Raw genomic sequence first — 27,866 nt, forward strand, 5'->3', positions numbered from 1 at the left:
TTTTGCACTGAATTTTGAGTGATCAATTGTAGTAGAACTGAACACCAAGCACTTTTTTCTGAATGAAGTGTTAGAGATATATATATATATATATATATATATATATATATATATATATATTTATTTGGATATGGATATTTTTATGAGCACTAAGCACTTTAATTGATTGAAGTGTTATACATACATAGTTATTTGGATACGGATGTTTTTATGAATGCCACAGAGCACTTTATTTTTTATTTATTGATACTTATGCACTTTAGCAATTATTTATAAGGATTGGTATTATTTAATAAGTCTATGTCACTAAGGTATATTATATACATTTAAGCACATTTTTGGATGACAAGATATGCGCTGCCCAATTGAAGCTTAGCTTCGAAATATTCGTAGAGTACCCTTCCCCTTATTGGTGATTATATTATAATTTAACAATTTAGCAATCGTTTTGGCGCGAGTATTTATAGCACCTCCTCTCCAGATGAGAGGCTGGTTTGGAGAAGGCTACAGTTCAGTGGGCCCAACAGAAGAGAAAACTGCCCATCAATATCTTGTAATTTCAGGCAGTACACCTTGCTCTGGATTATTGGACAAACCAGTCGCACAGGATTGTGGTCCGTGCAGTCCGACAATGCCACTGCAGTGGTGTTTATCAACCCCCAGGAGTTGTGCCGCTCAGGAAGATGAACCACATTCTGTCTGGGGCAGAACAGCCTGTGCTGTCTCTGTCAGCAGTACATATTCCAGGTATAGAAAACTGGCAGATGTTTTTCCCAGTCGTCAGCAAATGATACCGGGACCATGGTCCCTGCATCCTGGGACGTTCTCGGCAATCTGCAAACTCTAGAGGTGAATCTACTGGATTCCAGGTTCTACAAAAAGTTGGGCAGGTTGTGTCCAGGACGAGATTCTCACTGGCAATAGGGGTAGATGCACTGGTAACACCTTAGGGACCAGCTCTCCCTAATCTACACCTTCCCCTGATTTAACTACTGTCATATCTTTTGCGAAGAATTCCGGGAGGTAGTAACATTGATAATGGTGTTAGCGGGCCTAGCCCAGGAGGGCTTGGTACACCAAACATCGTGAATCTGGCAGTGAACACTCCTTGGACACTTCTCGCCTGGCCAGACCTATGGTCTTGGGTGCTGTTATCTCCGCACTGTTGAGCGCCAGGAAGCCGGCTTCAGGGAGCTTTCACTACAGGACTTCAAAATCTTATATGCCTGGTGTGAAGCCAGGGAGTGGCACCCATAGAAATATGCGAGTGGGAGATTTTTCCTTTCTCCAGTCGGAAGGGGAAATGAAATTGGCCTTAAAGCGTATCTCCATTTTGTTTGAGAAAAAAACATTCCCCTCTGAGTGATCTCTGTACATTGCAGGGATTTTAACAAACTTTGCTGCAAATTCCTACCTTTTGTTTTTCTGAAGAAATCAATGTTTGTTCCTCTGTGCTGAGTGGGTTCATAATTGTCTGTCAGCTGTGGCAGCTGCAGAGCTCTAATGAGGAAAGCTGCTGGGTCTGCATTCCCTATTGGAAGTATCTCACAACAAATAACATTTTTGTTGCAGGGGATGCCAGAAATCTGACCTGTATCTTAGGCAGACTTCTGTAAAAATTGGTAAGGCAATCACATAACCAGGAAATTATGTTTCTGGGGCGTGGTCAGTACACATTCTGTGTACAGAACATCTCCAGGTAGCCATAGTGCAGTGCATTTCCAGAAAATTACAACAGCTGCAGATTGAAAAGGAACGTCATTTTTAATAACATTCAATTACAATATAATTTGTGTCCCAATTGTATAAGGTATATTGTTTTTTTCTTTATTTTCTATTTTTTTCCCCACGAAAGTAGAGTTACCCTTTAAGTGCCATTAAGGGTCAAATTTATTTAACACAGACAGTCCCAAACTGTCAGGCCACCCTTGTGTCCTTGGGATTTGAAGTTAGTCTTTGCAGAAGCCACTTATGAACCAATTTGAGAAACTCCATTAGCCCTTTGACTCGGAAGGTGGCTCCTTTGGTTACTATCACTTCGGCAAGAAGCGTGTCGAGCTGGCGGCTCTTTCATGTAAGGAGCCATTCTTGGTCTTGCATTATGATAAGGTGATGTGTCCTCATCCATCTTTCTTGCCTAGAGTGGTTTCTAGTTTTCACTTGAATCGGGACAGTGCCTTGCCTTTTGTTTTCCTTAGTCCACAGTCCACAGGGGAAAGATTGCTCAATACTCTGGATGTAGTTTGGATGGTCAGGATTTACTTGGGTTGTCGGCACAGGTCAGAATTCCTGGTTTGTGCTGCCAGAAGACCCCAGAAAGAGCAGCGGCATTCAGGTTGGCAGCATATAGGTAAACTATTTCTCTTGGATCTGACAGTTATTTATTCAAGCCTATGGTTTAAAAGGGCAAGACCCCACCCCTTCCAGTGAGAGCACATTCTACCAGGATTGTGGAAGAATCTTGGGATATCTTCTATCATGCGTCAGTGGCTCAGGTTTGCAGGGCCACTACATGGTCTTTGGTTCATACATTCACAGGGTTTTACCAGGTTGATGTCAGAGCCATGGAGGATACTGCCTTTGGCCTCAGCGTATTACAAACGGCAGACTACGTCCTTCTCTGGTGGCGGTTTCTGTGATTGTGTCTCTCTCACCTAAAAAGTGTATTGCTTTGGGCCATCCCTCATTGTTATGATTAGAACCTGCTCTGTGTCTCGTGATGTATGATAAAGAAAATTTGATTTTTTTTTTTTTACATTCTTACCTGTAAAATCCATTGGAGTACATCAAGAGAAACAGAGGTCCCTCCCCTTATTCTAGGAGTTCACTGCTTGCTACAAAACTGAGGCACTGCCTGTATAGGAGGGGATATATAGGGGAGGACTTCCTGTAAGACTGTCCTGCCAGTGTCCATTCACCTGTAGGTGGTGCATAACCCACATAGTTAGGATTATAACCTGCTCTGTGTCCCCTGATATACTCAAAGAAAATGACTTTACAGGGCTGCCTAGTATGTAGAAAAAAAATCCAATTTTCTTTTTTTTTAAGTTTATAGTAACCTGCATTTTTTGTTTTAAGTTCTGCAAGTTTACTACCTATCTTTGTATCAGATAATCACTTGAACTATTTAAAATTGTGCTACTTTAAATTAAAGCATGACTCAGGGCACAGTTCCCTGCAGGTAGCTCTGCCTCCAGTAATTCCCCTATATTAGGAATGTTCCCCATCCCCACTAAGATGCACAGCTCAGGGTACAATGCGAACAGGCAGGTAAAAATAATTTAATGCCCGTTTGGACATTTTTAATATATATATATATATATATATATATATATATATATATATATATATATATATATATATATATATATACATATATTTTTTTTTTTTTTACAGTTCCACTTTAAGACCTATTTAAAAAACAAGCCCCCTACTGTGACAGTGTACTGCTTTCATTGGAATGATGATCTCATTACAGGCGTATGCACTGCACTGAATTTATACTCTCAGGCAAAGAACTTGTATACGGCACTGCAGAACAAAGTATGATTATATTTGACCTTAATAGCCTCTGACCTCCTGTAAGTTTTCAAACGTGAACTGTGCTGTGATTTTCTGCTAATTAGACCCTTGAGACTTTGGAATGCTTGCTTATAGAGGTTTTTTATGCTCAGACAGTTGTAGAATTTGTTTAATTACCAATGTTTATTCTATTGGATCTAACTATTGCATTGTGACACACCTAGGCAAGTGTCCAGGTATATATGAAATGTGCACAAATAAAAATCAAAATGAAAACCTTGTTTGAAAAAATCAGTATAAGACCCCTTTCACATGGGCATCATCCATCCAGTCATGATTTTTCAAAAAAAAACAAAAACAAATTCAGTCTACCACAGTTTTCAGTTCAGTTTGCATCTGCTTGCCGGTGTCCTTAACAACCATGACTCATTCCTGACTGACAAAAGAATGTAATTAAAAGATCAAACATGGAAAAAAAAATGGTGCGCACGTCCCCCCTCCCATGCATGCAGTAATGAAGAACCTGGTATGATTTGGGGGGACCTCACCCCCACAAAAAAAAAATGGTGTGAAGTCCCCCCCCCCCCCAAATCCATACCAAGCCCTTTAGGTCTTGTATAGATTGAGGGGAAACCTCACAAAAATCCAAACCAAACCCTTATGCTGCTTGGCAGGCCAGGAAGGGGGGGGGGGGGGGGGACACGTGTGCAGTCACCCATTCCTGAATACTACTAGGTCACATACCTTCAACAATGTTGGTTATTGATGAGGACAAGGGCCTCTTCCCCACAACCCTGGCCAGGTGGGTGCGGAGGGGTAACTTCTGGAAGCCCCCTTTAATAACCCAGCTTACCCCTACTAATTCACCAAGAAAAAAGACAAGTAAAACAGAAACACACAAGAGTTTTTGACAAGTCCATATATATATATATATATATATATATATATATATATATATATACACACACACATACACACACATACACACTGTACATCAATTTTTCAATCACGCTGTCTGCTCCCTCCGCCCCATATAGCATCACTGATTGTATATGGACATATCCATATATGGTTTTTGATGTCACCAAGTGATCCGGCCCCTTTGTTTACTTATGCGGCAGGGAGAAGCAGAGCGGTCATTTCAGCCCCATTGCTGTTGTAAACAAAGGGGTGGGATCACCAGATTATGTCATCTGGTGACCTCCCCCTTTGTTTACTTTAGCGTGGGGGGGGGGGGAGTGAAGTGGGTATTCAGTGCTGGAAAGCGATAGGAGCGGTTGGGTTCGCTGGGCATTTTTCGGCCAGGATGGCGGCCAATGTTCCTCATGATTGACGTGGACGTATATCTCTGGACAACGCAACTGATGATGAATGTACATCGGGGGACATCAATTATTTTTTCTTTTTGAATAAAGGACTTGTCAAAAACTGTGTTGTGTGCTTATTTTACTTGACTTTTTTTTGTGAATGAGAAGTACTTATTCCCATAGGGGGCCGAGATCTGGGGACCTCTTGTTCCTGGGTGCTTCCAGATTCTGATAAGTCACCACAAAAAAAAAATATATATATAAATAAATAATATACATATCACTATAGTATCAGTTGTATCAATCTTATTACCAGACCAATTGACCTAAAAAGTGAAACTTGCCCCCTCCTCACTCACTGGAGCTCTGGGCTGTGGAGGGGCGGGATGCAGCCACCTCAGGCTCTCAGTGGGTCACTGAGAGGCTGAGCCAGGTGTCGGTCTCAGGCCCCTGGCAGATCCCAACTTCCATTGTTGTGATGGACCGACTTCTGTGACTTCAGCAGAGAGTGGACTTCAGCCTGCTCTCTCCTGAAAATGGGTCACAGGAGTGCAAAACAAATTGCACTCCTGCGAGCCATAGGAGCTTTGGTTGTACATCTCCATTAAGCCTTTCTCCTACCTGCAGCAAATCAATGGCAGCAGAATCTTCCTATATAAAAATCATAAACTGCTTTTTAAAGGCAAAGTCCACCATATGGAGTAAAACAACCCATGCAGACAAAGGGCCTCAAAGTATTACAAAGCACTGTGCTTTTTTGCAAAATACTGTATAGTGCAATGTGTTCGGCACCAGTGGCGTACCTAGAGCATTTGGCACCCGGGGCGGATCCTATATCTGGCACCCCCCCCCCCCCCACTTTAAAATGTAAAAACACCCGCAAAAATTTGTAATGTCTCCAAGAATATTTATTGCACAAATTTCCCAGCCCCCCTATCACAGTGCCCTTTGCAGTCTTCCCCCCCCCCCCCTGTCTCTCTAATCACAGTTCCCCCTTTTGCACTCTCTGCCTCCCCTGCACAGTCCTACCTTTGGCATAGACAGATAGCTAATACTATTATCAATGTGTTTAAGTTTGAGTAAGAGATTGGAGACATGCTAAAGGAGATAGTCAGAGACTGAGGACATGATGCAAGAGATGGTAAGAGACTACGGACCTAAAACAAAAGAAATCAGATACTGAGGACATGATACAAGAGATGGTCAGAGACTGAGGACATGATACAAGAGATGGTCAGAGACTGAGGACATGATACAAGAGATGGTCAGAGACTACGGACCCAATACAAGAGAAATCCGAGACTGAGGATATGATACAAGAGATGGTCAGAGACTACGGACGGGATACTAGAGATGGTCAGAGACTGCAGACAACACACAGGAGATGGTCAGAGACTGAGGACATGATACAGGAGATGGTCAGAGACTGTGGACATGATCCAAGAGATGGTCAGAGACCGAGGACATGATCCAAGAGATGGTCAGAGACTGAGGACATGATCCAAGAGATGGTCAGAGACTGAGGACATGATACAAGAGATGGTCAGAGACTGAGGACATGATACAAGAGATGGTCAGAGACTGCAGACATGATACAAAAGAAGGTAAGAGACTGCAGACATGATAGAAGATAGAAGAGCATTAGGGGGGCCGGAGAGCACAGGGCAAGCAGAGAGCACTGGAGGAGCTGAAGGGCGCAGAGGGGGACTGGAGAGAATTAAGAGGGGTTTGAAAAGCATTGTAGGGGGGTTGGAAGGCGCAGGGGTGGAGAGCACTGGGGGGGGACAGGGAAAACCAGGGGGATGGAGAGCATGGGGGGAACTGGAACTCACTGAGGGGGGAGGCAGGGAGCACAGGGGGGTGGAGAGCACTGGGGGAGCCAGAGAGCATAGGGGGGAGTTGAAAAGCACTGCAGGGAGCTGAAGAGCACTGGGGGGCTAAGGAGCGCTGGGGGGGGGGGGGGGCAAGAGCACTGAGGGGTTAAGAGCAGGGGGAGTGTTAAGAGCAAGGGGGTGTTTAGAGCACTGGGGGGTGTTTAGAGCAGGGGGGGTGTTTAGAGCAGGGGGGGTGTTTAGAGCAGGGGGGGTGTTTAGAGCAAGGGGGTGTTTAGAGCAGGGGGGTGTTTAGTGCAGGGGGGGTGTTTAGTGCAGGGGGGGTGTTTAGAGCGGAGGGGGGGTGTTTAGAGCAGGGGGGGTGTTAAGAGCAAGGGGGGGGGGGGGGCTGGAGAGCACTAGGGGGCCAGCATGTTGTATAGGAGAGGGGATGGGACAGCTGCATATAGATGATTTGATCTTTACATATTCCTCCTGCTGCCGCTAACTGACTGCAGGAGGGAGAGGAGAATCGGCCATTCAACGGCAGCAGGAGAAATATGGAAAGATGAATCCCTCTATATCCAGCTGTCCCATCTCCTCTCCAGTCCAGACAGTCACACAGAAGGAGACTGCTCAGTGCTCACCTTCTTCCCGCAGGCCCCCGCGAGCAGCGCGGACTAAAGGAGCTGCAGCTCCTTCACACTGACTGATATTCCGAGCAGCCTGACACCCCCCCCCCCCCCACAGTGCGTGGCACCCGGGTCGGGGCGCCCCCCCCCCCCCCCGTTAGTACGCCACTATTCGGCACAACTGTAGATCTATGCTGGCACCCCCAAAAACTACCCAATATACTCCCATATGGTTTACCTTTGCTGTTACCCAACAGCTTCTGGGACAAAGCAGAGCTTGGACGCTTGCTCTCAGTTTCTCTTATTCAAATGAGATTAATGCAATGTCTGTGCTTTCTTTCCTTATCCCAGCAACGCTGAGCAGCTTGAAGAAGACACACTGTGCATGCACCATGGAAGAAGACCATGCACTATGTTTTTAATGAGAAAAGGTACCTTGTTTTGAAAAACGATATGGTGGATGAATTTTGTGACATTTCCAGAATATATTCATGGAAAACTTGCTTTTTTTTTTAGAAGAAAAAAGGTGTGTTTTACAGATTCCTGTGTTGCTACAAATGACCTTCTGTGTTTAGCAATGCACACATGTTCATCAACAAATCATGTAAATATTTACATTGGTTACATTTTTGAATTTACAAATAAAGTGACTCAGTGCATACCAGCATTCAACTGACATGTAAACCTAGAGTATATTAAGTTTTAACACCATCATTTGAGGCTTTAGTACATCTAGGTAGGAAGTAGATTGGCAGAATAGCCAGATAGGGAATGACAAATAGGGAGATATCTAGCAGCCTGTGAGGTCGGACCCACCTTGATCACCCAAAGGTGAACCAGAAACAAAGGTGAAGCAGATTTTAGAAAGATTGCCCAACAGGCTGTTCAATTTTTCTTTGTTATACAGTGTGTCTCACCCTCTTATCTGGATCAGCCCGATAACTGCAAGTGAGAACCAAAAAGCAGAGGAGCCATAGAATTAATTTTGAATTTTAAGCTATTTATTGGCTGCTTTAATAAAGCCTATTCTTCAAATTACAATATGTGAATTTGCATGGTACATCATGAAAGTACTATATTTACCCTCTTTATGGCAGAAGGGTGGCAGGACAGGTGGGCCTTTATGGCCAACCACTACACATACTGTATATGTGTTCCAGTCTTGTACTGGGATGTTCTCCCCCCCCCCCCCCCCCCAAGAACGTGACAGCTCTATCATTGAGAGCTAAAGGTCAACTACTGATTTTATTTATTTATTAAAAGCTTTCTATATAGTGCAGTCAATTTACGCAGCACTTTACACATGTAGTGCACATTCAGATCAGTCCCTGCCCTCAAGGAGTTTACAATCTAAAGTCTCTAACTCACATTCATACATACACATAACTAAGGTCAATTTAGACAGGAGCCCATTAACCTACCAGCAAGTCTTTGGAGTGTTGGAGGAAACCTACACAGTCACAGGGAGAACATGCAACCTCCAGGCAGGTATTGCCATGGTTTAGACTCAAACTGATGATCCTAGTGTTGCTAGGCGGAAGAGCTAACCACTTAGCCACCCTGCTGGATGATTGGAAACTGATAGCCACAGCTTCAGATGCCACCATAAACAGGAGGCATGCCCATCAGCTCCAGGTATGATGGCCCATTTAAAATGTTGACTCTGGGCGGCATAAAGGGGTTAGGTATTTTTATTTTGATTACCAGTTAAAAAAGTGCAAATTTATTATACAGTGAATTTTACAGCAGATATGGCATGAACAGTCTACCATTAATACAAAATATGAAGTACAGTATATAGCCACTATTAGACACCCTTTTAAAGGAAATTGTGTGCATTTTCCGCAGGAGCTTTTACTGTTTTATTAAACATAATCTAAACGAGTTTCCATTTAGACATTTACATGCAATTAGGAGCCGTTGGTGCACACAGTGGAAACCTTCCTCGGTCAAGAAAATTCCCGGAACTACTGCGATTTACATTAAAGCTACTAAATGGGCTGTTCGCTATCTAAAGACACTTTATCTGCCTACAAGCTAGCAATTTCAAGTGCTTGTACAACAGAAGAAATTATACAGCTCTAACTTGAAAACATGCCATAAATTATGGACCATATCAGTTGATGCTACTGTGCATAGTTAATATTGTAGGTTCACTTTAAAGCTCAGAAAAAGGGACATGACATAGCTTACTACTAAAAGGATCTATGCACCTTTAACCATGCATTGCTAACATCTAAATCTTTAAACATACTCTTTACTGTACCTGCCAAGATGTTAGACATGAGGTACACATCAAATGGCCACAAGGCTCAATCTTGACATCCTTGTCATTTTCTGCACAGATTTTACACAGCTGAAAAGTAGAGCCCATTTCACAGTATAATTCATATTGTTCCTAAAAGGAAGCGGGGAAAAAAACATTTTTACAACAGTGTACTTACCACTTGCAAAAAAAAAAAAAATGAATTGTTAAGGTGGCTTCAAAACAATGATATGAACAGCAGGTTTGTGGCTTGCTGAAGCACAGAGTTTACAGCAACATCAAACAATAGCTTCTCTATAGTTAAAATTACAAGATCAGAAACAATGAGCTCATTTACAGGGATGCTTTCCTCTTTAAAATCTGAGGTAAAATAGCTCATAGCATTTTTCAAACTTTTTTTGCAATTCACAAAAAAGCTACTAAAAGTAATTTGCTTTCACAGGACACACATGGTGCATCAAAGACAACTAAGTTACAATAAGTAAATACAAAAACTCTTTATAAATGTCAAATATTGCATGAAAATAATATCAAAAGTCACACACAAATAATTATCCTTCTTCCACAAATAAAAAAGATAACAATGTCACGGGGGAGATTCTGTCTCCCCACTCTGTCCAAAACTAAAAAAAAAAGTTTGCCTTAAGTAAGTAAATCAACCCCAACGATTCTGCATTTTTCCAGATTTAGGTTTCTATGCATTAATGTTGAGAAACTGATCCAAAAAGGTAGAGACTCTTCAAAATTGGCTATTATATTTTTACATTCCTTAAATACCTCATGCCTTGACCATGACTTATTTAACTCATGCATTTAATTATTTGTTTCCTTTTGTGAATTGACTTTAATGGCATTTAGGAGGTATTTACCAAATGTTTTTGCTTTTTGAGGTAAATACCACATAAGGTGATAGTAATTTGACATTTTCAGCTTCCCATGAGATAATTGATAAAAATGTGTCACATTGTTGTGGAAAATACAACTATGATCAAATATTATAAAGTCTGTTAAATAAAATCCAGTGTAGGTTTCATTTTTCCATAATGGAGTCAAGCATATGCATTTCCTGTTTTTGCATACCCACAGGCCCTCCCTGGATTCCATATCACATACGCAATATAACCTAGTGTTATGGTAGAAGCTAATAATCAAGTAATAATGTTTCAAAAATGTATTTAGGAGAAACATGTATGATAAACAAAGCTACCTGGGTAACCTTTATGTGATCATGTGGCATTGGCTCACACAGACCCGTCAAATCAGGATTATAACTTCTTCCATCAGGATAAAGATAGCTGAAAAAAAAAAACCTTTCTTCAATGCCAGATAACAGTACTTGGTAAATATGCAATTAAATATACAGCTAAATACATTAATGCTAATAGGATCAGAATATTAAGAATACTAAGTATAATGAGAAGATCTTTATTTTAAGTATAAGAGACTTTGTTTTATATTTCTGTCATTATCTATAATCATTTATGTTTAGAGACCTCCAGATTCCTGATCCTAAACCCTTTTGGCCATTATAGTTTTGTCGGTTGAAGTAAAGTAAGGCTGGCCATATGTTATACAATTCTCTTGTGCAAGTTTCTTTTAGATTTACCAAAACCATATAATATGAGGTCAAACACTGTCAACTTGTATGCAGTCAGGCAGGGCCTTGCACTACACACAGATGAAGGTAAATCTAAAGGAAATTGAATTAAAAAAATTGTATAATGTATGGCTAGCTTAAGGCTACATTCACATGTTGGCGTAGCGGATCACGAGCAGAATCACCGCGATTCTGCCCACGATCCGGAAATCATTGCAAATCGTGGACGCATGTGCGTTGCCGTTCATTTGCAATGGCACCCCAGACGATGTGCGATGTTGCCGCGATTTCCGCCTGCCGAATCGCGGTAACATCGCACAAACAAAATCGCGGGTCGCATGACGCCCAAAAAAGGTACAAGAGCTTCTTTGGGGCGTCATGCGACCCGCAATTTTGTTTGCGCGATGTTACCACGATTCGGCAGGCGGAAATGGCGGCAACATCGCACATCGTTTGGGGTGCTATTGCAAATCAACGGCAATGCACAGGAGTCCCGCGATTTGCAATGATTTCCGGATCGCTGGCAGAATCGCTGTGATTCTGCCCTCGATCCGCTACGTCAACATGTGGACGTAGCCTAAGTATTTGTTAAAAATATGGTTACATTTTATCTGGGAATGCAAATGCAAGTAATTAGTAAATGTAAAATATGTAAAGATTAAAAGAACGTAAACCTGTTTCAAATATGTTAAACTAAAAGTTTGTAAATTATCAAACTATGATCTCCCAAGTCATTCAGAACAACCCAAACTGAACAATACACATTAAAGGATTGTTGCTTTTCACATATTTTTCCACCTGTAACCCCTACACAAGCCCAATTATCGCAAGTGATGCTCAGCTCAACTGTAACACCTGTCTAATAGGTTTTAGAATTTATTCAACATAAGCATTAGTTAAGTACAGGTCCTCAAGAAAAACACAATCCTTAGCAGCAGGGATATCCTACTTGTACTCTACAGCTGACAGGCCTAAATTATCCCATCTTCCTAAGCATTCATACATTTGGCTGGAAACACTTGTCATCCGGGAAGTGCTTGGTTACACTACTGAACACAGCCATTCTAATCTAGTGTTTGCAACCCGAGTGTCTCTCTCATTTCACTTGATATTGCCATGTTCAATATTTTCGATTTGCTCTCATTTTCATTACGGAGTTAAATCGCATACTCTGTAAAGTTGATGTAGTTCTAGAACCTAGCAGACTATAAAATATGCCATGTCAATTTCATTGTCAGTGAAGATTCATACACAGCCAGATTGAGTCCAGCTCTTTGCTTTACTTAGACTATTAAAGCAATTGCAAAGGTTTTTTTTGTTTTTTTTTTTAACTAAACAAACATGTTATGTTATACTTATCTGCTCTGTGCAATGGTTTTGCACAGAGCAGCATGACCATCCTCTTCTGGAATCCCCCACCGGCCCTCCTGCTTTCTGAGTGCGGTCATAACAAGCCGCTTGCTATGGGGGCACTCATGCAGACTCGATCATGCCTCCTGAGCTGCATCGATTGACACTCAGGCTCAGCCCCACCCCATCCTTCCTTGTCACTAGATTTGACTGACAACTGCAGGAGCCAATGGTCAGTAGGGAGAGAGAGAGCACAGCATCACGACTCATGGGCACAGCAATAGATCAAGATCAGGCTTAGCTATGTTTTTAGGGGAGTTTTTAGGGGAAACCAAAGTTCTATGCACTTCTTCATGGGTTTCTCCACCAAGTACTAAGTCATGTTTTGCTTGGGGATCAAATACTTTTTTTACTCACTGAACTGGAACCTAATTTATAGCATTTGTTTTTTTTTTTTTTTTTTTTTTTTATTGATTTTTGGTTGATATTCTGTCTCGATCATTTAAAACACACCTATAAAAAAAAAAGAATTATAGACTCTTCATTAGTGGGCAAACTACAAAATCTGTAGGGGATCAAATAAGTATTTCCCCCACTGTATATACACTGCTCAAAAGAAGTAAAGGAACACTTTTTTTTTTTTTTTTATCCATGGAAAAGTTTGATAAACAAAAGAAGATACAAACAGAAGAAAGATTTGTTTTGGAACAGGAAAATACAGAAAGAAATTGCTAAGTACATAACACAGCTCATAGCATTGTTGTGGATACATTCATGCTTACGTTGTGCACCATATCTAGAATTCAATAACTACCAGTCTAAAATCCAAACCTAAGCAGATCATATATTACACTTCGACTCTGTCAAAGAGCACTGCTTGAGTATGTGGCCCATCAATGTAGCTGAGCTCTGCCTACACCACCTGGTAATCGGGGTAGGGTGGAGTGTGTCACACCAACCCCGAGGGGAAAATAAACACTCTTTAATCAGAGTATAGCATCAAGTCAATTTAACTCCTGGGATATTTATCTAGTCAGTTAAGTAGAAGAGGGGGTTGTTAATCAGTTTCACCTGCTTTGGTGTTAATGGTGTTGAGATTAACAACAGGTGCACTAGATGGGCAACAATGAGACTACCTACAAAACAGGAAAGATTTTACAGGTGGAGGCCACTAACATTTTTTTTTTTTTCCCTACTCATCTTTTCTGATTATTTTTCACTAGATTTGCAATTAGTTAGAGTCAGTGTCACTACTGGTAGCATGAAGCGATACCTGGACCCTATAGAGGTTGCACAGGCAGTCCAACTCTATACGTTCCATTACCAGAAGGTTTGCTGTGTCTCCCAGCACAGTCTCAAGAGCATGAAGGAGATTACTCTAGGACAGTGATGGGGAACCTTTTTGAGCCCGAGTGCCCAAACTGCAAACAGGTTCAAGAGCAGCGTGTCAGAGGTCATGTGACTGCATCCAGAGGAGGGGGGGAGGGGGGAAGAACAGAGCTCTGCTCAACCCACCATGTCTGATCCCGGGAGGAGATCACACATGGCTTGCTACAGTAATGGCCCCTGTAGGAGTCCCCACCTTCCTCAGCAGGTACAGCGCCCACTCCCCGCTCACCTGTGCACTTCACTCTGAGCCCCTAGTAATCCCGATCCTCCAGGGGCAGCAGTGTTCTGACTACTCAGGGTTGAGAGAGAGGGGGGACAGATAGAGGGGATAGAAGGGGGTGTAAGAGATAGAGGGGGGACTGAGAGCGAGAAGGGGTGTAAGAGAGATAGGGACTGAGAGATGGTGGGGTTGGAAGAGAGAGAAGGGGTGTGGGAGAGAAGGGGGGCTGAGAAATGGGGGGAGGGTTGAGAGATACAGGAGGGGCTGAGAGAGGAGAGTGAAGAGGGAGATGAGAGAGAGAGACCCTTAGGTCTGTCCCAATCTGCAGTAGGTGCTCTGCCCCCCCCCCCCCATCCCAGTCTTTTTCTGCAGGTAGGTCTGTGTATGATTATGTCCGGTACCTTCCATGCCAGTCTCTGTGTGCTCTCTGCTATGTTCCTTCTAGCAGTTGCCTTGTAGCATGCGCCTCCCACCCATCTTCGTCCTCCGAGCCCCCCAGTCTGCCTGTCCTCCTGGCCTCATTGTTGGTGTGTAAGCAGAGGAGGTTTAAGGAGTTCAGGCTCAGGGATGCTGCGCCTGATGCTCGCCTCTTCAGGGGGTCAAGGAGGAAGTGAAGCTTTTCTCCCTCCCGGGCTCTCAGGCCTATCTATTCACCTACCCCGTAGAGGCTGTGGGGCCGCCCACTCACTCACCTTGTTCAGATAGATTCCCACACCTCATCCTCACCGCTGTCTGCTCCCGCCACCTCGAACCTGGTCTCTCCATGGATCTCCCTCTACCTGCGATCACCAGACTGCCCACGTGTCCACAGAGAGGGCTCTGTGTGCCAGCTGTGGCACATGTACCATAGGTTTGCCATCACTGCTCTAGAAGAGCTGGACAGAGCCGTAAAGGTCCTTAACCCAATAGCAGGACCAGTATCTGCTCCTTTGTGCAAGGAGGAACAGGATGAGCACTGCCAGAGCCCTAAAAAATGACCTCCAGCAGGCCACTGGTGTGAATGTCTCTGACCAAACAATTAGAAACAGACTTCATGAGGGTGACCTGGAGGCCCAACATCATCTGGTGGGCCCTGTGCCCACTGCCCAGCACCGTGATTGATTGGCATTTGCCATTAAACACCAGAATTAGCAGGTCCGCCATTGGTGCCCTGTGCTTTTCACAGATGAGCAGATTCAACCTGAACACATGTGACAGATATGAAGGGGTCTGGATTAGCCATGGAGAACGTTATGCTGCCTGTAACATCGATCAGCATGACCGGTTTGGTGGTGGGTCAGTAATGATCTGTAGAGGGCTATCCATTGAGGGACACACAGACCTCTACAGGCTAGACAATGGCACACTGACTGACATTAGGTATTGGGATGAGATCCTTGGATCCATTGTCAGACCCTACACTGGTGCAGTGTGTCCTGGGTTCCTTCTGGTGCACGACAATGCCCAGCCTCATGTGGCGAGAGCATGAATCCAGTTCCTAGGGGATGAGGAAATTGATACCACTGAATAGCCGCCCATGCTTGCCTGACCTAAATCCAATAGAACACCTCTGGGACATTAACACCTCAATCTGTTCAGGAGCTTAGTGATTCCCTGGTCCAGATCTGGGAAGAAATACCCCTGGACACTACCAGTCGTCTCAATAGGAAAATTTCAGCAAAATGGACTAGCCTGCTGCATCATTTTTTCACTTTGATTTTCGGGGTGTCTTTGAATTCAGCCCTCTATAGGTTGATTATTTTCATTTCCATCAAACAAAGTGGCATCCTATCGTTCCTAACACATTACCCAGTCCATATCAGTATAGATATCCAGCATATTTCCCCCCATCAAGATGTATTTTTTAAAGCGTTCCTTTAATTCCTCCAATTTGAATTCCTTTAGTTCCTTTAGGAAGGCACAAGCATTATATTAAAAAAAGATGGTGGTTGGGAGGAGAGGGTGCCTTAGCTCCTTTTCTGAACTGATATCAACACTTTATATACTGTGCTCTCAAGGCTCCTGAGCTCTAGACACATTTAGGTAGGCATGTAATTAAAGAACAAAATGAGTACTGTATGTACAAACATCTTATAACAGGGTAAGGAAACTTTGTGGGCAAATTTCCTTACCAATTACCATTTCACCTAAAGTCAAACATTTACTGATTTAAGGTATTTTGGCTCTGCACCCACCTTAGTGCTACCATTAAAAAGGCAGTGAAATCCCTTTGCCTCCCTGACTGGGGTCCTGCAAGTCAGCCACAGCCAAAGGCAGGTTTTGTTTGTGGTAGAGGGACAGTCTGCTCAGTTCAAGGTATCCAATATGTTTCTTAACCTAACAAAAGAACCCCCCTCAGCAGGAAGAGGCATTGGGGTTGATTTAAAAAAAGGCAAACAGACTATTCACTTTGCAATTGTAGTTGCTCTATAGCTTAGTAAATGAGGGGGGGACACTGCTGTCTGCCATCATCCAATCAAGTGCAAACGAAAATGCTGTTTTTTTTTCTCCTTGCATGTGATTGGGTTTTGCATTTGTAAAGTGCACAGTCTTTAGTAAATCAACCCCAATGAGTCTTAAGCTAGAAGGAATCCAGGGGACCCATGCATGCAAAGAGATAGGCGTTTTTGGGTTAGGTAGGGGGCATTTTTAAAAGCAGCAGAAAAAGGATTAAATGGGCAGTTTTTTTACTTCAGGTCTGCTTTATGACTGTAAACTAAATATCAGCAAACTTTGTACTTGACTAGCCACATGCCCTCCTTCTGGTCACTACTTTGCTAACTAAATCAATAAACAAATAAGTCTTTAGAGGTTACCTCAGGCACCTCATACCTGTGTGAGCTTTAAGTGGATTTTGCCACATTCATGTGACAAGAGGAAAATGATTCATATAAAAAGTTGATACTGGCTTTCTCAGCTTAACACAGAAATTTCTTGCAGCATATCTGATATTACTCAGAATGTTACCAAAGGCTACTTTTGCAAACATTACAAAATGAATGTCATCTGCAGTTGATCATCTAAAGTCATAATTGTTTTTCAAGTAAATATTTAGTTGTCACTGAAAAATTACATAATTACTATGAATGTAATATTTACATCAGCAGCAAAAATAAATAAATAAATAAACAAACATATATATATATATATATATATATATATATACACATACAGCACAGACCAAAAGTTTGGACACACCTTCTCATTCAAAGAGTTTTCTTTATTTTCATGACTATGAAAATTGTAGTCACACTTCAAGAGGTAGTCACCTGAAATGGTCTTCCAACAGTCTTGAAGGAGTTCCCAGAGATGCTTAGCACTTGTTGGCCCTTTTGCCTTCACTCTGTGGTCCAGCTCACCCCAAACCATCTCGATTGGGTTCAGGTCCGGTGACTGTGGAGGCCAGGTCATCTGGCGCAGCACCCCATCACTCTCCTTCTTGGTCAAATAGCCCTTACACAGCCTGGAGGTGTGTTTGGGGTCATTGTCCTGTTGAAAAATAAATGATGGTCCAACTAAACGCAAAACGGATGGAATAGCATGTCACTGCAAGATGCTGTAGCCATGCTGGTTCAGTATGCCTTCAATTTTGAATAAATCCCCAACAGTGTCACCAGCAAAGCACACCCACACCATCACACCTCCTCCTCCATGCTTCACGGTGGGAACCAGGCATGTAGAGTCCATCCGTTCACCTTTTCTGCGTCGCACAGAAACACGGTGGTTGGAACCAAAGATCTCAAATTTGGACTCAGCAGACCAAAGCACAGATTTCCACTGGTCTAATGTCCATTCCTTGTGTTCTTTAGTCCAAACAAGTCTCTTCTGCTTGTTGCATTTCTTTAGCAGTGTTTCCTAGCAGATATTCTACCATGAAGGCAGATTCACACAGTCTCCTCTTAACAGTTGTTCTAGAGATGTGTCTGCTGCTAGAGCTCCGTGTGCCATTGACCTGGTCTCTAATCTGAGCTGCTGTTAACCTGCGATTTCTGAGGCTGGTGACTCGGATGAACTTATGCTTCTTCTGCAGCAGAGGTGACTCTTGGTCTTCCTTTCCTGGGGTGGTCCGCATGTGAGCCAGTTTCTTTTTAGCGCTTGATGGTTTTTGTGACTGCACTTAGGGACACTTTCAAAGTTTTCCCAATTTTTCGGACTGACTTACCTTCATTTCTTAAAGTAATGATGGCCACTCGTTTTCCTGTACTTAGCTGCTTTTTTCTTGCCATAATAAAAATTCTAACAGTCTATTCAGTAGGACTATCAGCTGTGTATCCACCTGACTTCTGCACAACACAACTGATGGTCCCAACCCCATTTATAAGGCAAGAAATCACACTTATTAAACCTGACAGGGCACACCTGTGAAGTGAAAACCATTTCAGGTGACTACCTCTTGAAGTGTGACTCTACAATTTTCATAGTCATGAAAATAAAGAAAACTCTTTGAATGAGAAGGTGTGTCCAAACTTTTTGTCTGTACTGTGTATATATATATATATATATATATATATATATATATATATATATATATATTGTAAGGGATTAGCTCGGTGGTAGGCGTGGATGACCCCTTTTGGGGTGCGTTTTCACAGAGAGATAGCCGACAAGTGCTTGCAAACAAACAGTGTGGTTTATTAAATGGTGTTTTCTTCACCAGGCTGTATGCAGCAAAACATCCAAAATAAAATAAAACACAAAATAAATCCTTGCCTCTGTGGGCGGCTACCTTCTCACAGCTGGAACCTACCTAAGAAGTCTTTCCAACCTACTGTTGGGCCGACACTGCTGATCCTACAGCAGACACTCAAATGTCCATTTGTTTGCTTTTCACACAGCACAAACATTGTCCATTGAACATGTCCCTTTGTTTTCTTTCACACAGCACATGTTCATTTATAACAGGATCCTTTACTCTTCAGATTCTTCACATGGAACACTTCTCTTCACACTCTTCACATGGAACACTTTGTCTTCTCACCTTTGAGACGTCTTCACTCGTGGTTACCCTCCTTAGCTTCACATCGCTGTAGGGGGTCTTCTCCCATGCTCACCAGCTTGTCGGGAGGCACACATCCGACTGTCCCCCTCTCCCAGCCCACACGGCGACAGGTGGCAGCAGTCCTTCTCCCATGCCCACACGGCGTCGGGAGGTACACGTATGTCTGTCCTCCTCTTCCCAGCTCACACAGCGACAGGAGGCAGCACTCAATAGATTTTCTCTGGACAAATTATAGAGTCCTTGATCTCCTCATTCTGAACAGCTGAATGGTTTTCAACTTCCTGCTGGCTCTCTCTGCAGCCAACACCCTATAGTATCAGTGAACTTTCAAAGCAGGTGGGAATGTGTCTCCTCTCAGTGACTACATTCCCAGATTTACCTGACTTCCTGTCACATACCCCCCCCTCTTGTTTCAACCCTAGGGTTGGGACACATATTTCCAGGCACGCATGTGTCAGGCACTGCTGACTCACTGATAAGCCTCCTATTATCCTCAAGCTTCCGGATGAAACTGTTTTGTCATCTTCATTGACAGATTTCTCATAACTGCCACACAGTTTGTCTCTCATCTCATATACACATTCTTCAACTGCATTTTTGGCATCATTTTGCTCCTTCTCGTTTCTGTCATCTTCATTGACAGCTTTCTCATAAATGTCAGACAGCTTGTCCCTCATAACCGTCTGTCCAATCCACCATGGAGGACCGTGATCCATAGGCAACTCAATTGGGCTAGTCTTAATGTCTTCAACATTCTTAAGACGCCTCTCTCTGCAATCCATAAATGTTTTCCACAAAACTTTGAGAACCTTTGCTTCACTAAGCTTTGTTCCAAGTAGGGACTCTTGACATCCCTCTGTGACTTGAGTTGCCTCTCCATACATCTGTACACAATCATTGACTTTTTGTTGTAAAAGGGAATGATCTTCCTTCTTGAGCTTTGCTTGCTCTAAGATGCTGTGCAGAGGATTTTCCAATTGAGACAACAGGCTGTCACACATTTCTTCAAAGTGACCCCTGTTCCTTTTCCCAGAGATATCAATATCATTCACCAAACATTTCATATTCATAGGCAGATCGGAAGCATTTGCACTCATCAACTTCTTAAACTTTTCGCCCTCCTGAGCGAGTCGCAGTAAAGGCCTACTATTTGATTTGATATTCAGTTTATATTTCTTGCCAAACTCTTCACAGAAGTAGTCAACCAGAACATCATCAACTTTCCTTACACCAACATAGGGGTTAAAGGCAACAACACAGTTGAACCCAGCGATCTGGGTGGTATCCATTATAGACCTCCTCTCTGCATCAGTGAAGAAGCATGGAACTGCAACACATTCTTTTACAGGTTTCTTCAATGCACTTTCTGCTGAACTATTTGACCGCTCAAGGTCACCTAGTTCTTTTTCTCTATCTGAATTCCACATGGAATGCATCTCAAGATCACGATCAAACTTCTGCCACCCGTCTTTCACCAGTTCCATTTTGGAAACACTCCCTGAAAGGCACTTATTCATTTGCTTCACGTTTTCACCAACAGCCTTAGTTTTTCCCACTAGGTTTTCAGCCTGAACTGAGAAATCATCACATTTCTTACTCAGCTCCTTTGTTTGCTGAAGCTCTAATGATACATTTTCCAATGCTTGAAGTTTTTGAAGGAACGGTTTATTCCAAAGGGGTGATTCAAGCCACATGTCATCACATTTCTGAGGCTCACTCAGGACAGACCCCAAAACACTGATCCTTTTAAAAACTGCATCAGGCACACTATCCCCTCTTTGGGACAGATCCTCTGTTGCCTGGAATTCCTCTTCCAGTTCCTGCAACGGAATCTTCATCTCTTCTACTTGCTGTTCTAAGGCTCGCTTAGACTTTTCTAGCTCCTGAACTCTTTTCACAACATCATCCTTGGAGCTGACCAATTCTTCCATTTCTGTACGCAGCTGTTTGTTAACACTTTCTAGTTCAGCCTTACACTCTAGAGCTTCCTCCAAAGAGCGAGCCAAGAACAGGGCTTTGCTCTCGTTATCACGCACCTCCGTTTCTGCACGGGCGCGTTCTTCTGCATATTTTGCAGACACAGTCTTCTCTTCACCAAGCATCTGATCAAACTTCTTTTTCACATCTTCAACACACTGTAATGAACCAACGCTTTCTTCCATGCGTTTTTTCATATCCGCTATCTGAGCTTGCAATGTTGCGACTTGCTCTGATAGGTTTTTCTTTGCTTCCGCCTCCTCTTTTAATTGTTCCAGGAAGCCATTTTTCTCATCTTCCATTTGTTTGAGCTTTGTGCTAAAACTCAGCCTTTGACACCTCTCTTCCTGTAAGAGTTCCTGCGTGTCTTGCAGCTGCGATTCCAAGATAGAAAAATCTTCCGCAATTTCTCTAGATTTGCTGTCTGCTTGAGAAAGCTGATTTGTAACATTGTCCAACTCAACCTGCAGTCGGTTTGCCTTCTCTGACAGCTTAGCACACAATCGGTCACCTTCTGACACCTTGACTTGCGATTCCAGAAGCTGTGCCTCTACTTTTTCCCTCTTATGTTCACAATCTCCTTTTCCCTGCATAAGAGCCTTCACCTCATTGGCTAGCATCTGGGAATAAGAATGTAATTCTGCCACACAGGCTTCTTTCTCCTTTAACTGCTGCTGGAAACGTTGGGCTTCACCTTTCCAACTTTCACAGTCTGCACGTAATTCATCTACCACATTGCTCAAAGTGGTGAGCTCATACACAGTACTCAGTAATTTAGCCTCTCTTTCACTTTTCTCTTTGTCGCTGAGAGACAATGTCGCTTTCAGAGCAACATTCTGTTCCTGCGACTCCTGCAGGTCTATTTTTGTAGCTCCCAAAGACTGAAGACTTTTTTCCAGCTGATTACGCAACTCCAACATATCAGCCATACTTTGCTTCTGCAAAGTCTGAATTTCACTTTCCTTTTCCATGAGGATGGTATCTTTCTCCATTATAGTCTCTCTGCGTTTTTGCAACTCGACCAAAAGAAGAGCAGTGGATTCTTCCCACTGTAACACATGAGACTTGAGTAGTTCATTCATTTCCTGCAAGTTTCTATGCTCCATTTTAAGCAATTCCAAGGCTTGTTCCTTTTCTTCCATTTTCCGTTGCAAGGCATCCAACTCAGCCCTGCACACATACTCGGTTTCCTCCAAACCGATGGCCTCCATTGGCTGCTGGCGTCTCTGTTTCCAGCCTGCCATGCTCTCTTGGTGAGCCTTTTGCTGAGCTGCAAAGCTCCGCTGAAAATCCGCATTTGCCTGCTGTTGAGCTGCATTTGCTTGCTGTTGAGCTGCATTTGATATAATCAGATGTTTCAACATCTCCTCCATTTTGAGTTTACTTTTCATCTGAGCACACTGCGTCTCCATAGCAGTTTCATCAGTGTTGCTAGGGACAACAACCTTCCTCTTTAGTAGACTCTCTTTAGGCATGGATGGGGCTGGTTCAGACGGCAACATCCCCTCCATCCAAAGAATCCGGTCTCTCATTTCATCTATCTTTGCATTTTTCAGGCGTTTGGACCGCCCCATCTTCAATAACTCCACAAACAAATTTTTCACAGTCCAGCAAACAATTTTCAGACCACTGTCTCTTCAACACATGTAGTTTTTCTCTCTCTTGCAGGATCTCTTTTCCTGCGCACACAGTTTGTGCAGTCACTTGCACCAGACACAACAAAGTTCATCAAAAAATTTTGAGACCCCTGTCTCTTTAAAACACTTTTTTTTTTTTTTTCTGTCAGGATCTTCTCTCCTGCACACATAGATTGTGCAATCTCATGCACCAGACAAAGTTCATCAAACATTTGCACTTCCTTGCAGGGATCTTGCTGCTTCTGCCCACTGCATACCTCCACCATATGTAAGGGATTAGCTCGGTGGTAGGCGTGGATGACCCCTTTTGGGGTGCGTTTTCACAGAGAGATAGCCGACAAGTGCTTGCAAACAAACAGTGTGGTTTATTAAATGGTGTTTTCTTCACCAGGCTGTATGCAGCAAAACATCCAAAATAAAATAAAACACAAAATAAATCCTTGCCTCTGTGGGCGGCTACCTTCTCACAGCTGGAACCTACCTAAGAAGTCTTTCCAACCTACTGTTGGGCCGACACTGCTGATCCTACAGCAGACACTCAAATGTCCATTTGTTTGCTTTTCACACAGCACAAACATTGTCCATTGAACATGTCCCTTTGTTTTCTTTCACACAGCACATGTTCATTTATAACAGGATCCTTTACTCTTCAGATTCTTCACATGGAACACTTCTCTTCACACTCTTCACATGGAACACTTTGTCTTCTCACCTTTGAGACGTCTTCACTCGTGGTTACCCTCCTTAGCTTCACATCGCTGTAGGGGGTCTTCTCCCATGCTCACCAGCTTGTCGGGAGGCACACATCCGACTGTCCCCCTCTCCCAGCCCACACGGCGACAGGTGGCAGCAGTCCTTCTCCCATGCCCACACGGCGTCGGGAGGTACACGTATGTCTGTCCTCCTCTTCCCAGCTCACACAGCGACAGGAGGCAGCACTCAATAGATTTTCTCTGGACAAATTATAGAGTCCTTGATCTCCTCATTCTGAACAGCTGAATGGTTTTCAACTTCCTGCTGGCTCTCTCTGCAGCCAACACCCTATAGTATCAGTGAACTTTCAAAGCAGGTGGGAATGTGTCTCCTCTCAGTGACTACATTCCCAGATTTACCTGACTTCCTGTCACAATATATATATATATATATATATATATATATATATATATATATATACACACACACACACGCACATACATATACACACAGCTGATATTTTCGTTCACACCATTGTTCATTGGTCTGTGTATGGAATACGGTTATTGTATTTGTGATTCCTGCTCTTCTGTGTTCTCCTTTGCCCAATACAGGCTTCCATTGATGTCAGAAGCATCCATTCAGCATTGGCAGCAGAAGACCAGAATGATGAAGAGTGATTCAGATATGCACTATTAGACCTTTTTACATCCAAAATGTAAATTTTCTCTGGTGAGTGATTCATTCACATTGTTGTGTGGGGGTTTGCTTCTATGATAGCTACACACAGCAAAGTGGTGATAGAAACAGCTTTGTTTTCATCAGCACATACGATTGGATTGTACCAACACGGAGAATCATTAAACCGGTTGTAAAGTTATATTTTATTTTTACTTAAAAAAAAAAAGATGTTATATTTACCTGCTCTGTGCAATGGTTTTGTACAGAGCTGCCCCATACCTCCTCTCTTGGGGCCCCCTGCCGTCAAGCGTTGCTCCTCCTCTTGTCCAAATTCCTCCATAGCAAGTGTACAGGACACAACACGGGATCTTTATCTTTAATAGTGGCAAAAAAGAAAGCTGCAGGGACACCCCATTATATAACCTCTCCCACTCCCAGCAAGCCTCAGTTCTGTAGCAATAGATAGATCATAAATGATAAAGGGGAGTGGGACCTGTGCCCTGTACTGTACCCAAAAAGCATTTACCTCAAATTACAAATCCTATTTTCTTTTGTTGTACAGTACATCACACAGGATATTTAGTCTTTAGCCATGGGATTTCCAATGCAATTTTATGGGAAGGACAACAAAGCAAGCGCTAACAGGCCCACGTAACAAATAGGTCAAGAAGGGCTCACTAGAAATCACTAGGAATCAGAGAGCAGCTTGTAGGATCTTACGCAAGAAACTGACATCAGAGAGTCAGACAAATTAGGAGGGGTCAGACAGCTGAGAGATAAGTGCAACGATACGGGCACATTAACATGCATTCTTACATGTACATTTTCTGTGATCATAAGCATTTCTACATGTGAAGGTTCCTAAAAATGCATCCATGTGAAATACACACTGCTGTACATGTAAAGCCAGGAAACCAATGTAGTGTGTTGCCATTGATTTTAAATGGCACCTCCATGCACTAAAACAGTAGCAAACAACAAACCTCCACTTCAGTGCTCCACAATGTAAATGCTATACATAACGAGAACTGTGCTAGAAAAAATAAAAGCTCATGTCCAATTTTGGTGGAGTTATGGTATGTTGGCAGCCCATTCAAAATGAATGGTCTTCCTTATTACAACACACTTTACACACTGCAGCGCTCTAAAGTATGAATAGAAAAGCAACATTTTATTTTAATGAATAAATCTTGACGTAACTAAATACAACCAATTAATATATCTTTCACAATGAGGGAACAGCTTCTATACCTTCTAATGACAAAGACTCTGCATTTTTTGTGTCTGAAGCCACATAGTTACATGGTGAGGTTGAAAAAAAAAAGACACCAGACCATCCACTTCAACCTATGATTGTGTTTGTATGTGTTTATGTCAATAGTACATTGTATACCACTGTATGTTGTGGTCGTTAGGGTGTCCATTTAATAGTTTTTTAAACTATCGATGCTCCTAGCTGATACCACTGCTTGTGGAAGAGAATTCCAAATCCTTACCGCTCTGACGGTATAGAACCCTATACACAGTTTAAGGTTAAAATACTTCTCTTCTAATTTTAGCAAATGGCTGAGAGTCCTTTTATATTCCCTTTCACTGATTAGTTTGTTCCCTATGCTAGGGTCACCAGTACGATATTTGTACATTGATTTCATATCCCCTTTCAAGTGTATCCTTTCCAGAGAGAATAACTTCAGTGCTTGCAGTCTTTCCTCATAGCTGAGATCCTCCATTCCCTTTATTAGCTTTGTTTCCCTTCTCTGGACTCTCTCCAGTTCCAGCACATCCTTCCTGAGGACCGGTGCACTGACCAGAGTCTTGTAGAGTGGGAGAATTATCGTTTTATCTCTGGAGTAAATCCCCTTTTTAATACATGCCAATATTCTGTTGGCTTTGCTTGCAGCAGCTTGACATTGCATGCCATTGCTGAGCTTGTCGTCTACTAGGACCCTTTCCCTCTTCGATTTCCCCAAAGGCTATCCCCCTAGTGAGTAACTTTTGCTTGTATTTCTGGCACCCAAATGCATTACCTTACATTTTTCAACATTAAACCTCATTTGCCATGTAGATGCCCACCCCATTATTTTGCTCATCTGCCCTTCTACATTATGCTGAATGGCAGGAAAGCTTACAAATAGCAGAATAGGGTGATTCATTTTTTTTTCTCCTGGCTCAGACCTGTTCTGACATACAATATATAGAAGAAAATCTTCATTTTTTATATAAATTTACACATAAGTCTGGGGCTTAGACATATTTTAGGGATTGGACTGTTCTTCCTCAACTGCTCAAGTATTCTGTACCTGTGAACTAGGTGCCTAAAAGAAGAATAAGTGCACAGCCCATTTGATCTGGACACATAGCATCAAGCATTGGAGGCAGTTAAACAATAGCATTATTTCCATCTGCTACTCAAGTAGCTACAGTAAACTATTGGGGGTGGGGGGGATATAGGGGACTTTCCATCACAAATACCCACCAGACACAAGCAACAACAATCAAGTTACCTTGTATATCAACAAAAAAGAGCCAAAATAAGTTCCACTTATTCATACTTACAATCCTTCTTGACTGCCATCGATAAGAGCTTGAAACAATGGTTTGTTATGAGGTATCGTCTGCAGAATATTCCCATCACCGGTCACATATCCTATAGCCCATTGTCCCAGTCTTGTGCAACTCAATCTAAAAATGTAACTGAAAAGTAAAAATACATACAAGACAAAATAATTAAAATGTTTAATACAGACAAATAACAACAGAATATACATAAAGTAAAGACCAGAAAAGAACACAGAGGAAAAAAAACAACATTACACAGAACACTTGTAGAACTTTGAAGTGGGAACTAAAAGCCAACAAAGAAAATAACTCTGTTTACCTTCCTGGTTTAGTGCTGTACTTCTGTAAACGTGCTTTGACCTCGTCATATGTTAAAAATGCCATATAACCAGGGTGAGTCACTGCTAAAAAGTTCCAGTTCCTTAATATGGAGCTCCAGGGCTGAGGAAGGTGGAAGGAGATAAACTGGAGTCAGTTCAGACATTAATAATAAAAGTAATCCATTTTAAGAGCTTTGAAACATTTACAGCTCTGTAAAAACGTATACAATGCAAATAATTTAAAATTATTGTATAACAATACCATAGGGCGCATTTAAAAGAAAGAACATCCCTGTTTACTCAAATCTACAAAAAAGCAGATTCATACTGATGTTACTTATACTATGCATTGCCATTAGCAGTCAAGCAAAAGGGGGTTGAAGTCATGATATACCATTAATAAATGGTATAGAATTATACTGTATACCATAATATGCCAAAGTTCAAAGATACTTTTTGACATAGTTGTTTAGAAAAAATAACTGACCCAGAGAAAAAGCTCCGAGCTAAACACCCATGAAAAGGCACTCTTAAAAAAGCCAGTGTTTTGCCTATGCAGGGTACTAGTAGCGCACACTCTTGCCTTTCCTTTACCTCCCACCGCTCTGTTCAGTTGCCAGGAGCAAAAGAAAATAACTGGTACTTCCCTCTCATTTCCCTCTTTCTCATGTGACAGCACACATACATGAAGATTGACCCAGTGCTATCACAGTCCAGTATAAGCTGCAACTACATCAACTTAGAGCTTACACTGGGCTTCTTTTACTCATGCCTGAACACAGCGACAGTGGAACATAAAGAGGGTAAAAGCATAAGATGCTAGAGAGGGTTGCATTAAAGTGAGCCTGTTTTGCCATGCAAAGCACAAGTCCCCAGCCATGGGTAATAAGACACTCCTTGCTTTACATGAGTTTATCCACAACATGC

The 27,866-nt window shown here is 42.5% G+C and overlaps 1 protein-coding gene across 1 annotated transcript in view; it reads right to left on the reverse strand.

Annotated features, from left to right (window-relative positions):
- The window catches only part of CBLB (Cbl proto-oncogene B), a 352,982-nt gene that overhangs the window by 155,630 nt on the left and 169,486 nt on the right, over positions 1 to 27,866 (reverse strand). Inside the window, exons 5-8 of the mRNA XM_082245962.1 lie at positions 26,939 to 27,060; positions 26,617 to 26,754; positions 10,746 to 10,833; positions 9,539 to 9,670 (exon numbers count right to left, since the gene is read on the reverse strand). Of these exons, the coding sequence (XP_082102088.1) occupies positions 9,539 to 9,670; positions 10,746 to 10,833; positions 26,617 to 26,754; positions 26,939 to 27,060 (480 nt within the window). The remainder of the gene's footprint in view (positions 1 to 9,538; positions 9,671 to 10,745; positions 10,834 to 26,616; positions 26,755 to 26,938; positions 27,061 to 27,866) is intronic.

This window comes from Pelophylax lessonae, assembly GCF_965119305.1.
Source record: "Pelophylax lessonae genome assembly, chromosome: 2".
Taxonomy (NCBI): domain Eukaryota; kingdom Metazoa; phylum Chordata; class Amphibia; order Anura; family Ranidae; genus Pelophylax; species Pelophylax lessonae.